Below are 12,740 nucleotides of genomic sequence, written 5' to 3' on the forward strand. Positions count from 1 at the left end.
AAAGAATAAATGATCCTTAAGGTGTCTTACTGCTCCAACAGGTGCATCTCAGGTATCTTAGGTATCTTACTCTTTTGTTGGGTTTTTTTTTGAAGTTTTTTATGATTTTACTCTCTGCACTTCTTGTCTGAGTAAGTTACTTGCTCTGAATGGCTTTGAATCACAGATTCTTTCTTCTGTGTGATACAACATCATTTTTCGAATTATTGTATTACATATTGTATAGCAGTATATATTGTAGGCCAGGGTAGATGGAACTCTGAGCAACCTGGTCTAGGGCAAGGTGTCCCTGTCTATGGCAGGGTGGGGTTGGAACTAGAGGATCTGTAAGGTCCCTTCCAAGCCAAGCATTTCTGTGGTTTGTCAATTGTATCAAACATCAAAAGGATCATACCAAAAGGAACAATTTTACTTTTCTGTAACAGAAAAATGGGAATCATAACATTTTGCTATTAATGACAGCAATAAATCTTTTTTAAACCATTATGAGTTTGCCTCATAATTAATATAAAGTGTGTAATATGAATAGTTGGTAAAGTAATATTTTATGGGGCAAAATGAAAATTAAGATTCTGTAATACATATAAGACACACTAATTATTAATGGAAATTTAGTTTGTGTGGCATTGGTATAACTTACAAAGTCAGCCAGTGTGTGTGGTACAGCTTTTCTTTTGCAATTTAATACAGTGTAACTGTTTCTCTCATAAGGCACTAAATTAAATGAAAGTATTTACCCTGTCTGTATGTAGGGGCCATTCCTTTTTGAACTGCAGCAGTGTAATTACTGATTAAAGTATATTGCATCTCCTAATTCAAGAAAAAAAATACATTACTTAATTACGTTGTAAGTGGGTTTTCCTATTTTATCTTGATTATGTAAGGTGCAGGCAGACATTTACTAAATTGTTCAATTTTTTTTTATTCGCATGTATCAGCAATATTTTCAAACACAGTCCAGTAAAGCAGAGATAAATGCATGCTGTCCAGCAATTCCATTGTGAAATAAGAGTAGTGAAAGAAAAACACACATTTCTTCACACAAAGTTCTGTAAATTAAATTAAAATTAGTATTTTTTCTTTTTCTTAAAACAATGGGTATTTGATATATATCTTAAACTTGTCTGCTGTATGACAGTATTGAGTGTTTTTCCCCTTTGAGCTGTGTTCCACAGTGACTGTCCTTGACCAAATCAGAAAATGAATTTGATTTCTCTAATGCAAAAGGTAATTGGATTTCTCTTTATGGAATTCGTCCCTTTAATGACTGTTTCTGCTTCAGCCAATTTAGCTGCAACTGACCTGACATTGATCTGGTGAAATGACTTTAAATAAACACCAAAACTGGGAGATGAAAGACCAACTATTTGATATCAGAAAGAACATTTCCTGCCTCATCTTGCCATTTTCCTCAGAAAATATCTCCATCTCGAATGTCATTCTTATGAAACATGTTCCTCTAGTAATTGGTCATAGAGCTGCAAATTGCATCCTTCTCCCAAATATAATAATTTCCCAGAAAGCATCTGGAGAAACTATTTTGAAACTTGAAAAAGGCCTCTTGAAGTATCTGTTCTTCTTTGCAAATATTCGTTACTTTGTTGACTCTTCCTAAGAGGAAAAAAAGTGTTTCTAAAGTAGTGAATTGAATCTTTACAGAGGTCTTGTTCAGTATTAAATATTTATTGAAATATTTATTTAGATAATTGGAACCTTATAAAAAAGTATTATAGCTTGCTGATCAGAGAAAAGATTTACCCACATAAAACAGTTATTAAAGGGGTTTTTTTCAGATATCTGTTCTTTGTTAAGGTTAGGTTTAATGGAATAACAGAATACTAGAACGCGCATTTCTATTTATTTAACATGGTCATTATCCTTTGGACCCAGCGCAGGCTATTACACTAAGCACTTTTAACCACAAATGGACTTGAATCCAAAACTCAGCAGTTGAATCCATTTTTAATTTATTCATTGGCCACGTGATTTTTTAATAAAGACTTCTAATAACATTGATTGAAAGTGGTAGCTTACACTCTGGATGATAAACTCGATTTTAAAAATCTGTGAAATTTTGTCTTCAATTTGATGTTATTTCCTTCTGAAACCTTAAGATTTATTTCCATCTTGATCAAAATACGTAGTAATTTCCCACTCTATACTGATAACAGTGAGATAGAATGGTTTACTTATCTGCATTTTGAAGCAGGTGGTCACCTCCATTTCCTTAATCTGATCAATTATTGCTTAAATCTTTACAAATGGATAGGTTTTCCACTCTGGATCTTTTGCACAACAGAATTTATGAGTTTATTGTGATGTAACTTTTGGTGCTTTCTGGTACAGTTAATTTAAAGTAAATGGATATGAAAACACAGCTTCCCAAAGAAGCAGGTGCCTGAGGGGTTTTCACCTCCCTTACTGAGCTGAAAGTAATTTTTAATACTTCCATGTACCACCCAAAAGTACTGCATACATATGAGTCTCTGGACAGAGAAACAGATGGTCTCTTTAGATAGGAATTATGAAAATGAGAATAAATATTTCATACTTTTAAAATTTTTTGCAAGTTTTATGTTTTTTTTTTTCTGTTGCTAGTCCCAAGTGTGTTTTTTATACTGATAGCAGGAACTGAGACGACATTATAAATGTTAAATAGTGCTTAATTCACAGGCTTCCACTCCCTAGCTGTGCAGTTCTGATTTCAAGAGTGGAAATTCCACTGATGCTGCTCTCAGGGAAGTGGTTCCCCTCTCCCAGATCCGGCCAGAAAGGTTCACAGCCACAGAGGAATTGAACTCACATCCTGTAGGTTGCTGTAACTTTTAGAATGGTTCTTCTTCTTATCTTTGGATCTCTACAGGCTTCATTGTTTCTGAAGGAGCTGCATGCACTTCTAGAGGCAGTATGTAGCCCAATATTTGTTATCTTGATTGGAAATAACACTGGGCATACTATTAGTCTACTGTCTGCTATCATTATCAGAACTGATGCAGGGGTGCCATGCATAAAATAAAAATGTTCCTAAAGTCCTTGCTAATACTGCCTTATGTAACACCAGTGTAACTATCTGCTATTTCTTCTCTCCCTATAGGTCACAGATATGATGCTTCAGGACAAGCCCTACCCAGACTGGGGAAAGTCTGCTAGAGCTTTCTGGAAGAAAGGAAACATTAGGATCATTTTATTCTGGTAGGAAAATAGTAAAATCAAATTAATGTAAACAAACCTTTTATAGAACATTGAAAAACATACCTTCTATGACCATCTGTGGCAGATAGAGATACGGTTGGAAAAAAAAAGGTAAATCTGGTCCAACAAAAAATTAAACATTGCAAAAATGGTAGATGAGTGAGGAATTCCTAATCAAAATAGTTGGTGTAGAAGTATAATTTTTGAATTGAATTATACATTTAAATTAAATTATATTTGATTACATATACATTAATAACATATACATTAAATTGAATTATATATATATATTTACACTTTATAATTGAGTTGCAGAATTTTTGCTATATGTGATAATATTTGGATGTCCCACTGTAATTCCTTATAATAAATTAGATATTTGAACTTTCTTTTGTGGCCATGAAATTAATTTTAGCAATTCCTTGAATTACCACATGAATGGGATTTAAAATGTCATGCCAGTCTCAGATGATTAAGAAAAATATTAAAAATCAATGCAAAAAGTTGTGAAGGTTAAGAGTTTATCTCACCTTAAACGTAGTGTCTTCCAGGTACATTTCAGACAAATGTAACAGACAATTGGAAAAGAACACAAATTATGACGAGAAAAATGGAAGATGGAGAAGCAGTCTAAAGCATCTTATAGCTGAAGATTTAAGAAATAGCAAAGATATTTTCAATTATATCAGAACTGGAAAAACTATGAAAATGTCATCAGACCTGCTGTTTTTAAAAGAACAGATTTCAAAAGGACTCTTACAGAGAAGCTGAAAGATTTATTTGTATGGAGTTTCCTACAGAAAATGCAATGAAGTATCTTGCACTTTAAAGGAGTAAAAAGCAAGCTATTATATTAAGTAAAGGCAATAAAGGAAATAATAAGAGAAATTTGAAAAGAAAGCAGAATCAGATGGCTGATTGGCTACACACAAAGCTTATAAGGAACTGAAGGAGTTGAGCTGATGCAAGTTGATTAGCACTTAATTGCCTATTGAAAAATTGAATATTAAAATTTGGATATTGCTTTGCTTTTTCTGCCTCTTTTTTTTCCCAGCAAACTAGTATTATCCTACTGGTCTGTGAGTTCAGTTTTAGCTAAATGGATTGAATATATTATATAATTATATATTATATATCATTATATATCAATAATGGAATTATGAGCAAAGCTCTAGATTAATTTCTGCTAAAGGAAGCCAGGAAATCTTTGCTGAAAGAAAACCTCTGATATCTTAGAACTCTTTTCACATGTCATCAAAGTAATGAATGAGGGAGAAATGCTTGATCTAATTTATTTGGACTTTCCCAAGGCTTTTGACAAAGTTCTTTACTGAATGCAATTAGGAAAACAAGTAAGACTAAGTGTGTTAACGTTCAGAAATCATCTCAGCAATGTGCATTGAATGTTACGAATAAAATAATAATTTTTTTGCTACATTGATAAGGCCAAGGAGTTATGTTATTTAATGTTTGAAGTAGTATTCATTATTGATATACATAATAAATATTAGTGACGTGACAGAATTTAAAGATTGAGTTAATAATTTGAAAAATGCATGAAGAGGTCTCTTAGAAAACTAGGTGAAAAAGTAATGTGACTGAATACTTGAGTTATGGATGGGGGCAGGGGGATTCAAGCGGCTCCTTGTCATCCTTGCAGCATGTGCAGAGGAAGATTTTGTCTCAGCGTGCAGGGATGGGCAAAAAGGTAAAGCAGATGTATCAAAAAAATTCACAGACAGTTGCCAAGTGGGCTACCAATGATTACAGTGTCATCTGAGCAAAAAGCTCAGTCTAACATCGTTGATTTTTTTTCACCCTTGTCTGAAGAATAGCTTTGTCTGAAAGACTGAAAAGAAGATAAATTAAGATTTAAGAAAAAACCTAATTACATGAAAAGACTGGAAAAATGGGAAAAAATGATTAAAAGCAAGGTGACACAATAGTTTTCATATTTATATGCCAGTCGGGGAGACCAATAAAACAGTTTTAAAATTACTTAAATATTGTTGCAAGCAATTTTCTTTAAAATGTTAAAAATCAGTATTTTATTTCAAATAATACAAATCTTATCAAAAGTTCAATATAGAGATGAGTAAAAAAAAAAAAGGGTTTTCATGCAAGAGTCTCATGCTAAAGGGTATGCTCAAAACCTAAAGGGTGACATAAATGTCTTTATCTTTAGCTTTGAGCAGTGAAATAAAATAGCCCTGGGTGACAGTCTATATTTTGTAGACATTATTTATATAGAGCAAGGTAGACATCAGTAAAAGTAGATTTTTTTTCTCCACTAGGTAGAAAAAATAAAGGAGTGATAATGTTATGCATGGTAACGTGGGGTATTTGTATTTACTTTATTGTTGCTTAAGCAATATGATGTGTACAGCCTCACTTCTGAAATGTCCTAAATGAAGCATCTTCAACAGTGTGTCCTACACAAATACTGGTAGGTCAAAATCCATTTATTCGGGACATTTTCTAGCAGCATACCTGTTTAGTAGAGCTAGTGCAATAAAAAACCAAAGGTTTTGATTTATCTCATTTCCTGTTTTAAATCATTCCTTGGAAACACTGTTTGCAACTGCTTGGGTGTTGCTCCTGAGGATTCTGGCTGACTTCTGAATTTCTTCACAATATAATTCTTCCACAAACAGCTCATCTAGCTAAAGAATGATCAGTTGCTATTTGCCTTTGTGTAGTCCATCACTAAGGAGTACTTTGAAGTGCCTTCAACTTTTTTTGAAGTCAGAGGTTGTCTTTTTTTCACAAAAATGGTTTCCATTTTGGTAATTTCCAGCTCTGCTCATGACTAATTCCAACTTTCTGGGGCAGCTTTGTGTAATGCTGTTATACTGCTAAGTGATACAATGCAAATACACTTTCTCATGTGTTTAAGAAATTGTGTTGTCAAGAGGACTTCTAGGTAGCAATTGAGAATCTTGAACCCTGATGGAATTACTGAGATGTGCAGACATGTTTGTCGGTCACAAAAGAAAGATACACATGAGGAGTTAAATATCTGCACCACCTGTAGTCAGGTGAGTCTCTCTACAGACCACTGTCTCCAGTGCTCTGTCATCACCGTCAGTATTGCAAAATTATAAGCATGACTTGAAACAGGCTGATTTTTTTTCATATGTTGATACCTTGGCTGATTTAGGAGAGACGGATTATATATGACATGAGAGGACTGGAATTTGAAAGAAGCAAAAAGAAAAGAAATTTTTTGAATAAAGTCAAATAAAGATCTTGGACAAGACTGATGACAAGTCAACAGCTGTAGCTAGTATTAAGATAAAAAAAAATAAGACAATATAGAACTATATTTAATTTTGATGTTGGAAATTACATGAACCAGGGGCAGAAGTAGAATTTGAAAAGACTGATTATTTTGCAAATATTTTTTTTATTTCCCTGCAAACATTTAATAAGTCCAACCTACACTAGAGATGTCCCCTACACATCTGCACAGGAGTGAGCTCTCCCCAGCAGCACAAGCAGGTGATGTTGTTAGAGGCAGCCCACCCACACCAGTGCCCCAGTGTGTGCTTAGGCTGTACAGTCATCACCCATTTAGCACACAGCTGTCTGCCACCGAGGCCTGGGGTCACCTCTGCTACTTTGCGCTACTTTGCACCTGAAATCACTGTCTCCTCCTTACAGTATCTTCTGCAGTGACCTGCCCTATCCTGTGGAGAACTGAGCATAGTAGTTGGAATAAAACCATAAGGACATCTCTGGGCTGTGTGCAGTTTGCTCAATAGAGGCAAGACCTGAATACTTTCTTTTGACAAGCTGCTCCAATATTGTCCTCGAAATTTTCCTAACAGAGTATGGAGGGTTTATAATAAACAAGGCATAAAGAATGTGAACTTTTAGCCATAGGGCAAAAACAGAGCACAGTCAAAAAGAAACCAGTTTACGGGAATAGAGGAAAAGAGCTGCTGAGGTCTGTGTAACCAGGTAACAGAAAATTGATATTCAAAGTTAGATTATCAAAGTAGGGGATTGTAGAGATAACAGTGGATTGTGCAGCTGAATCTTGATTGCAGACAGGGTGACAGAACAATATATACAAGCTGAACCTTTGAATATGCAAGTTGCAGGCTGGAATACATTTCTGTGGTGTCCCTGGCTAGGCATTCATTGTATGTGTTCACAATGATCAGTCTTTATTGGTGCAATAAAGGTGCAATAAAGACAATTGTCCTTTGACGCAGTATTCTTGTCTAAAATAATGCAAAACAGATACGAACATGAAAAAGAAATAGAGTAATATGGATAATTGTAAATTTTTGATTCTCTGTGTTGGCTGTTTGAATTCACAAACTAAACACTGTTCTATTAGTGTGTATTTCCATAAGATCCCACTAACTTTCTTTAATAAAAAATAAAACTACACATGCTGAGAAATGTGTGTTAGGAATCACAGTATTTTAATTTAGCAGATCAACCTAGTGATATAGATTTAGAAGCTTTTATTCAAAATAATTGTGCAGAATTGCTACAGAATTCTAATTTATGTACATATGTTTATACTGGCTTGTGTCAAACATAGCTTAGGTTAGTATTCTTAACTGGTCAATATTTTGTACCCTGGAAGTAGAGAAAGCTTCCTTATGAGATAGATAGCCACATCTCCTACAAAGAAATAAAAGCAGTTTCTATAAGAGATATTTCTATTATGCGCCTATATGAATGTTTGGTTTGATAAATTATATTTTCATATTCTATGTTTTCACAATCAAGCTGATAAGTGTATACTGGAAAATTATGTTCTTTTCACATATATGAATGTTCAGAAGATAGCTTCTAAAACCATTTATTCTTCTCACTGTAGGCTGCATTGCGAAAAACTAACTACATATTATAGCTCAACCAATTTAAGTTGTGTACTAACTAAAACAAAAAAATCACTTCATTAAGTTCGAGTAAAAGTTTTTGGGATACATTCCCACAAATAAAACTGCATAAAACAATGAAATAATTGTATCTATTATATATGTGCATTTAGATACACATATAGAATTCTCTCCCTGGTTTGGAGGTTTTTAAGTTTATCTGTTAATTCTTCCATATTTAAGTAATTTATCTTGGGATAAAGTACTGACTACTGAACAGAAACTTGGAATCATCTAAAAAGTAAGGCAGATTTCCTGGTAAGTAGCATAAATAGTATAAAAGAACATACAAATGTTTTCCAATATTATTGCTCACAGTAAATCTTATACTATAACCCAAATGAATAGTATCAGTATGGATCAGCAAGACAATACATAAGCTTCTTAGGATTTCCTTTTTTGTCCCAATACAAAATATTCACTAAGGTCCTCTACTGATGATTTGTATTGAGTGATCTGACTACTAATCTGGTCTGGCATTGTTAAATATATTCTTTCAGGACAAAACTGTCCATGAATAGTAATTGTTACATTTAGTCTGCCCATCAAGACGTATGATTATAATTTTTCAAGAAATGAGTAAAATATTTTTGAGAGCATTTATTTCATTTCTGGGTATTATTGGTAAGCTATGCTGTGAAATGACAATTTTTTAACACAGAAAAATGTTGAAAATAATTAATCATAATACAGAGTGCTGAACTTTCTTTCATGTAAATGATAGTTAAGGTTTCTGCCTATTTTTAGTTTTCATTATTTATTATTTTGAGTATTTGAAAACATCAAATAAATACAAATACATTGTATTATCAAAAATATTTACAGGAAAGTTTTTCTTCAGCTTGGTCCTGTACAAATTCTCTGGTTCATGTCCTGAGGAAAACTTTTCCAGTTGGATAACAAAGTGCTTTTTTACAGTTCTAGTATGAAAAAGTAAAGGTGGTCTAAACTCACCAGAATGGTTGAAGCTTGGCAACCACATGAGTCAGATACATTTTTGGACCTTGTTCTCGGATGCCCCCACTCCTCAGTGCATGACAACTATTGTGTCAGCAATTCAAGGTTCTCCCACCAAACTGCTCTCCTCAGCAGGTACTGCTTTCAGCTGGAAGAGTTACTCACTCCCTAGCAGAACATGTCTGCCATTCTCCTTCCTTTCTTCCCTTTGTCTCTTTCTCCAGCACAGCAACAGCCCAAAGTGCTGTGGTGTTTGCAGAAGCAAGAGGGAAAGGGTAAGGATGAACTGGGGCCTTAGGTCAGGTGTGGGGAGGGTGGCTTCTGACATTGCATTTGCTGATCTAACATTGTGGTCTGTCTCAACCTTTCCCTGGCTTTTCTGGGAGCATCTTAGGGACTGCAATCACTCCACAGGCCTCCCGTGTGGTCACATGGAGTGTGTTCTGCATAGACTGCTAATGCACTGCATGAGGGGTGAATGCTTTGCATGTCATTATTTATATATGAGCAGAGAAAAGGTATGCATATGGGAAGGCATGCAGGTGGAAGTCTCCCATCTGTCTCAACTATCAAGGAAGAAATCTGTAGCTTGCCTGTGCCACTCTCTATTTGGAAAGGCTGTGTCATGCATTTTCCCACACCTTAGTCGTGACAAGAAAGAATAGTGAGACAAATCACTCTTCATCTCACTTTTCTTCTCAAGGCAAAGAATTTGAGGGAGAGATAATTAAGTTTAGGGAGCTCTGAGATCTGAGATTAAGAAAAAATACTTTAAAACCAAGGCAACAAACGAATATTGTGAGATCACTTTAGCTTGAAGATTAAGTTCTTTATTTTTCTCATTCAAGTGACATTAAGTGGTCTCATCAATTTTTTTTTCTGATGGAGACTCCTACAAATCAAAAAAAAAAAAAAAAAAGGCATATGTTGCTTCTTATTTGTATTTGCATGAAAAAGAGAAGGGTTGGCAGAGGAGGAGAGTGAGTATAGTGTGGCAGCTTTCCTCTCACATGAAGTAGAACATACGTGCTCATCTACATCCACTCAATTACACACTTGACAGGGCAACAGAGGGAAGCAAGGGAGTTTCTAACACCCCTGTACTTTACACCATTCCCCTGGTGAGCTCTAGAGTGGAAACAATGTCCTGGGGTTTTAAAAAAATATTCACAGACCAATCTGGCTGAAAGATAATTATACTGAAGAGAGAAAACCATCATCCATTAGCTGCAATGGGATTTTGGACTGGACCCATAGACATAAATTTCACCTCTAATTTGGATTTAAATTCTCTGACACACTGTACTATGTATGTATTTTATACCACTTCTTTTCAGTTCCTCAGCCTTGTGGGTTGCCCCACGCTCTGAGGGCCAGCCTTGCAGAAAAGTGGCTGTAATAATTACCGAGACTGCTCCTCTAAGATGTTTTGTAAATCAAAAGGTTTAATAATGAAAAAATAACAAAGTAACAAAACGTTGCAGAAAGCAAATAATAAGCCATGCACAGATGCCTGAGAAACTTCAGACGCCTTGCAACCACATCTCCAAAAGCCTTAAGCGTGGAGTTCCTTTGTTCTCTCTTTAGTAGATAATTCCTTAGGTGGGATTTTGGCCCTTGGCCCAATGAGAAAAACAGCAGTCTTTGAGTAACATTTCTAGGGTCCAATCTACACTTCTGGGCTGGCTCCGAGCCAATTGCAAAGAAATATCCACTGAACTTTCCAGCTAACTTCTTAACATGTCAAAAGATAAAGTGAAACTCTTTCCCTATTTGGAAGCACCTGCTAAAGGTGTAGAGATCGCATTAGTACACAGCCTGTTTAAGCTTTTTGAGTTATATTTGGTAGATACTTGCAATTCAGTAGTTGATTGCCTGTTAAAAAAAAAAGCCTGGTTTTATTCCTATATAATTGCTAGATTCCTAAGTATAGCCTTCGTAATTGGATGGATATGGCAATCCATGTTCACCTCTTTCTAAAAGTACATTTTATTCCATCTCTTTTACCGAGAAAGAGGCATATCATGAACAATTACTAAAAATACTTCGTCTCATGTATAACTTTAATAAAACTTCTTAAAGTGCAGTGTCTCCAATGTTTCAGTAATAACAGTACTGCAAAATTACAGCACTTTCACAAAATCACATTCTATGCCAAAACCTGAGAAGCCCTAATTCTTAGATAAAAATTTTCCTTGGGAAATTCCAAGAAGTTCTTTTCTCTGAATGGGCAGTTGTAGTTCTTGGTTCAACCACAGTTGGAGCAAGTCCTTTTTTAGCACATTGTTTCCACTTTTGGCAGAATTCTTGCTGAGCAGAAGACACCTCTTCCCCCACTTAGGCACTGGAAGATTTTCCAGAGGAGCAGAATCAGTGATGTGGTTGTTGTTGTATCCTTGCCCTCTTTCTGCTTGAGTGCTTTACCTTTCTTCCTTTGTTTGTTATTAGAATCTTTTTTTTCTGTCTTTAGCATTTACAGCTAACCTAGGCCTCATTCTAGGTCTGATCCAAAATCAGGATGAGTGTAGCTGTCACATAATACACATTATGTGAGGATATAGGCAGAATAAAAAGTGCTAAAATATAAATAAATAATATAAAATAAAAAATGTGGTCAGATAATTGAGATAGCCACCCCAAGATAGAAGTTCCAAGTATTGTAATTACATCAGCCTGCACATTGTGAACTATTATTCTTACAACAGAAGGAAACATTTCAGACTATCAATGCAGAAATTCAGTCTTGCATCCTTGCTTCAGTGTGCAGAAGCCTGGCAAAATCATAGCCCAAAACATGGTCGGTTCAACTGAAGCTCATTTCTTTGGGAAAGCTGTAAAGGATCCATCACACCAAAGACTGGTGCATAGAGAAGCTGCAGTGTCAGCTGGTGGCTTTTGTTCAAGATGTGAACTCTGAAAGCCCACAAAGTGGGCACAGAAAGTGTGTTTCAGCTGATCATGCTTACAGCCAGAGTTCATCGACTTTGTCATGGCTGGATTCCAAAAATCAATAGAGTTTTCTAAAATAAATGTGATGATTAGAGTAATGAAATTATTTGCCTTCCTGGAATGCTGGAGTATTTTTTTTTTAATTGTATTTCTGCCTAATGGCATGTTTAAATTTGTGACTTAGAATTTGCTGATGTACTTAGCTTAACTTCTGACTCATCTTTCTCATAGAATCATAGAATGGCATAGGTTGGAAGGGAATTTAAAGGTCATCTCTTTCCAACCTTTCTGCCAATGCCATTCACTACACCAGGTTCCTCAAATCCTCATTCAAACTGGCCTTGAACACTTCCAGGGATGGGGCATCCACAGCTGCTCTGTTCCAGTGCCTCAGCATTCATACAGGAAAGAATTTCTTCCCTATATGTAATCTAAACCTATCATCTTTCAGTTTAAAGCCATTCCTCCTTGTCCTATAACTACATGCCCTTGTGAAAAGTCCCTCTCCACTTCTCTTGTAGCCGCCTTCAGGTTCTGGAAGGCTGCAATAAAGTCTCCCTGGGGCCTTCTCTTCACTGTTTTGAACAACCCAACCTCTCTCAGCCTGTCTTCATAGGAGAGGTGCTCCAGCCCTCTGATCACCTTTGTGTTCCTCCTTTGGACTCCCCCTAACAGGTCCATGTCCTTCTTTTTGGGGGTCCAGAGTTGGATGAAGCACTACAGGTGGGGTCTAACGAGAGT

The 12,740-nt window shown here is 35.6% G+C and overlaps 1 protein-coding gene across 4 annotated transcripts in view; it reads left to right on the forward strand.

Moving 5' to 3' along the window:
* TMEM117 (transmembrane protein 117) overlaps positions 1-12,740 on the forward strand; it is a 178,988-nt gene that overhangs the window by 107,212 nt on the left and 59,036 nt on the right. For all 4 annotated transcript variants that reach the window (XM_066183126.1, XM_066183124.1, XM_066183125.1 and 1 more), the window contains exon 5: positions 3,095-3,192. In XM_066183126.1, coding sequence (XP_066039223.1) covers positions 3,095-3,192 — 98 coding nt within the window. The remainder of the gene's footprint in view (positions 1-3,094; positions 3,193-12,740) is intronic.

The sequence above is a fragment of the Chamaea fasciata genome, unplaced genomic scaffold (assembly GCF_029207755.1).
Source record: "Chamaea fasciata isolate MVZ Bird 193981 ecotype frontalis unplaced genomic scaffold, bChaFas1.0.hap1 SCAF_5, whole genome shotgun sequence".
NCBI lineage: Eukaryota > Metazoa > Chordata > Aves > Passeriformes > Sylviidae > Chamaea > Chamaea fasciata.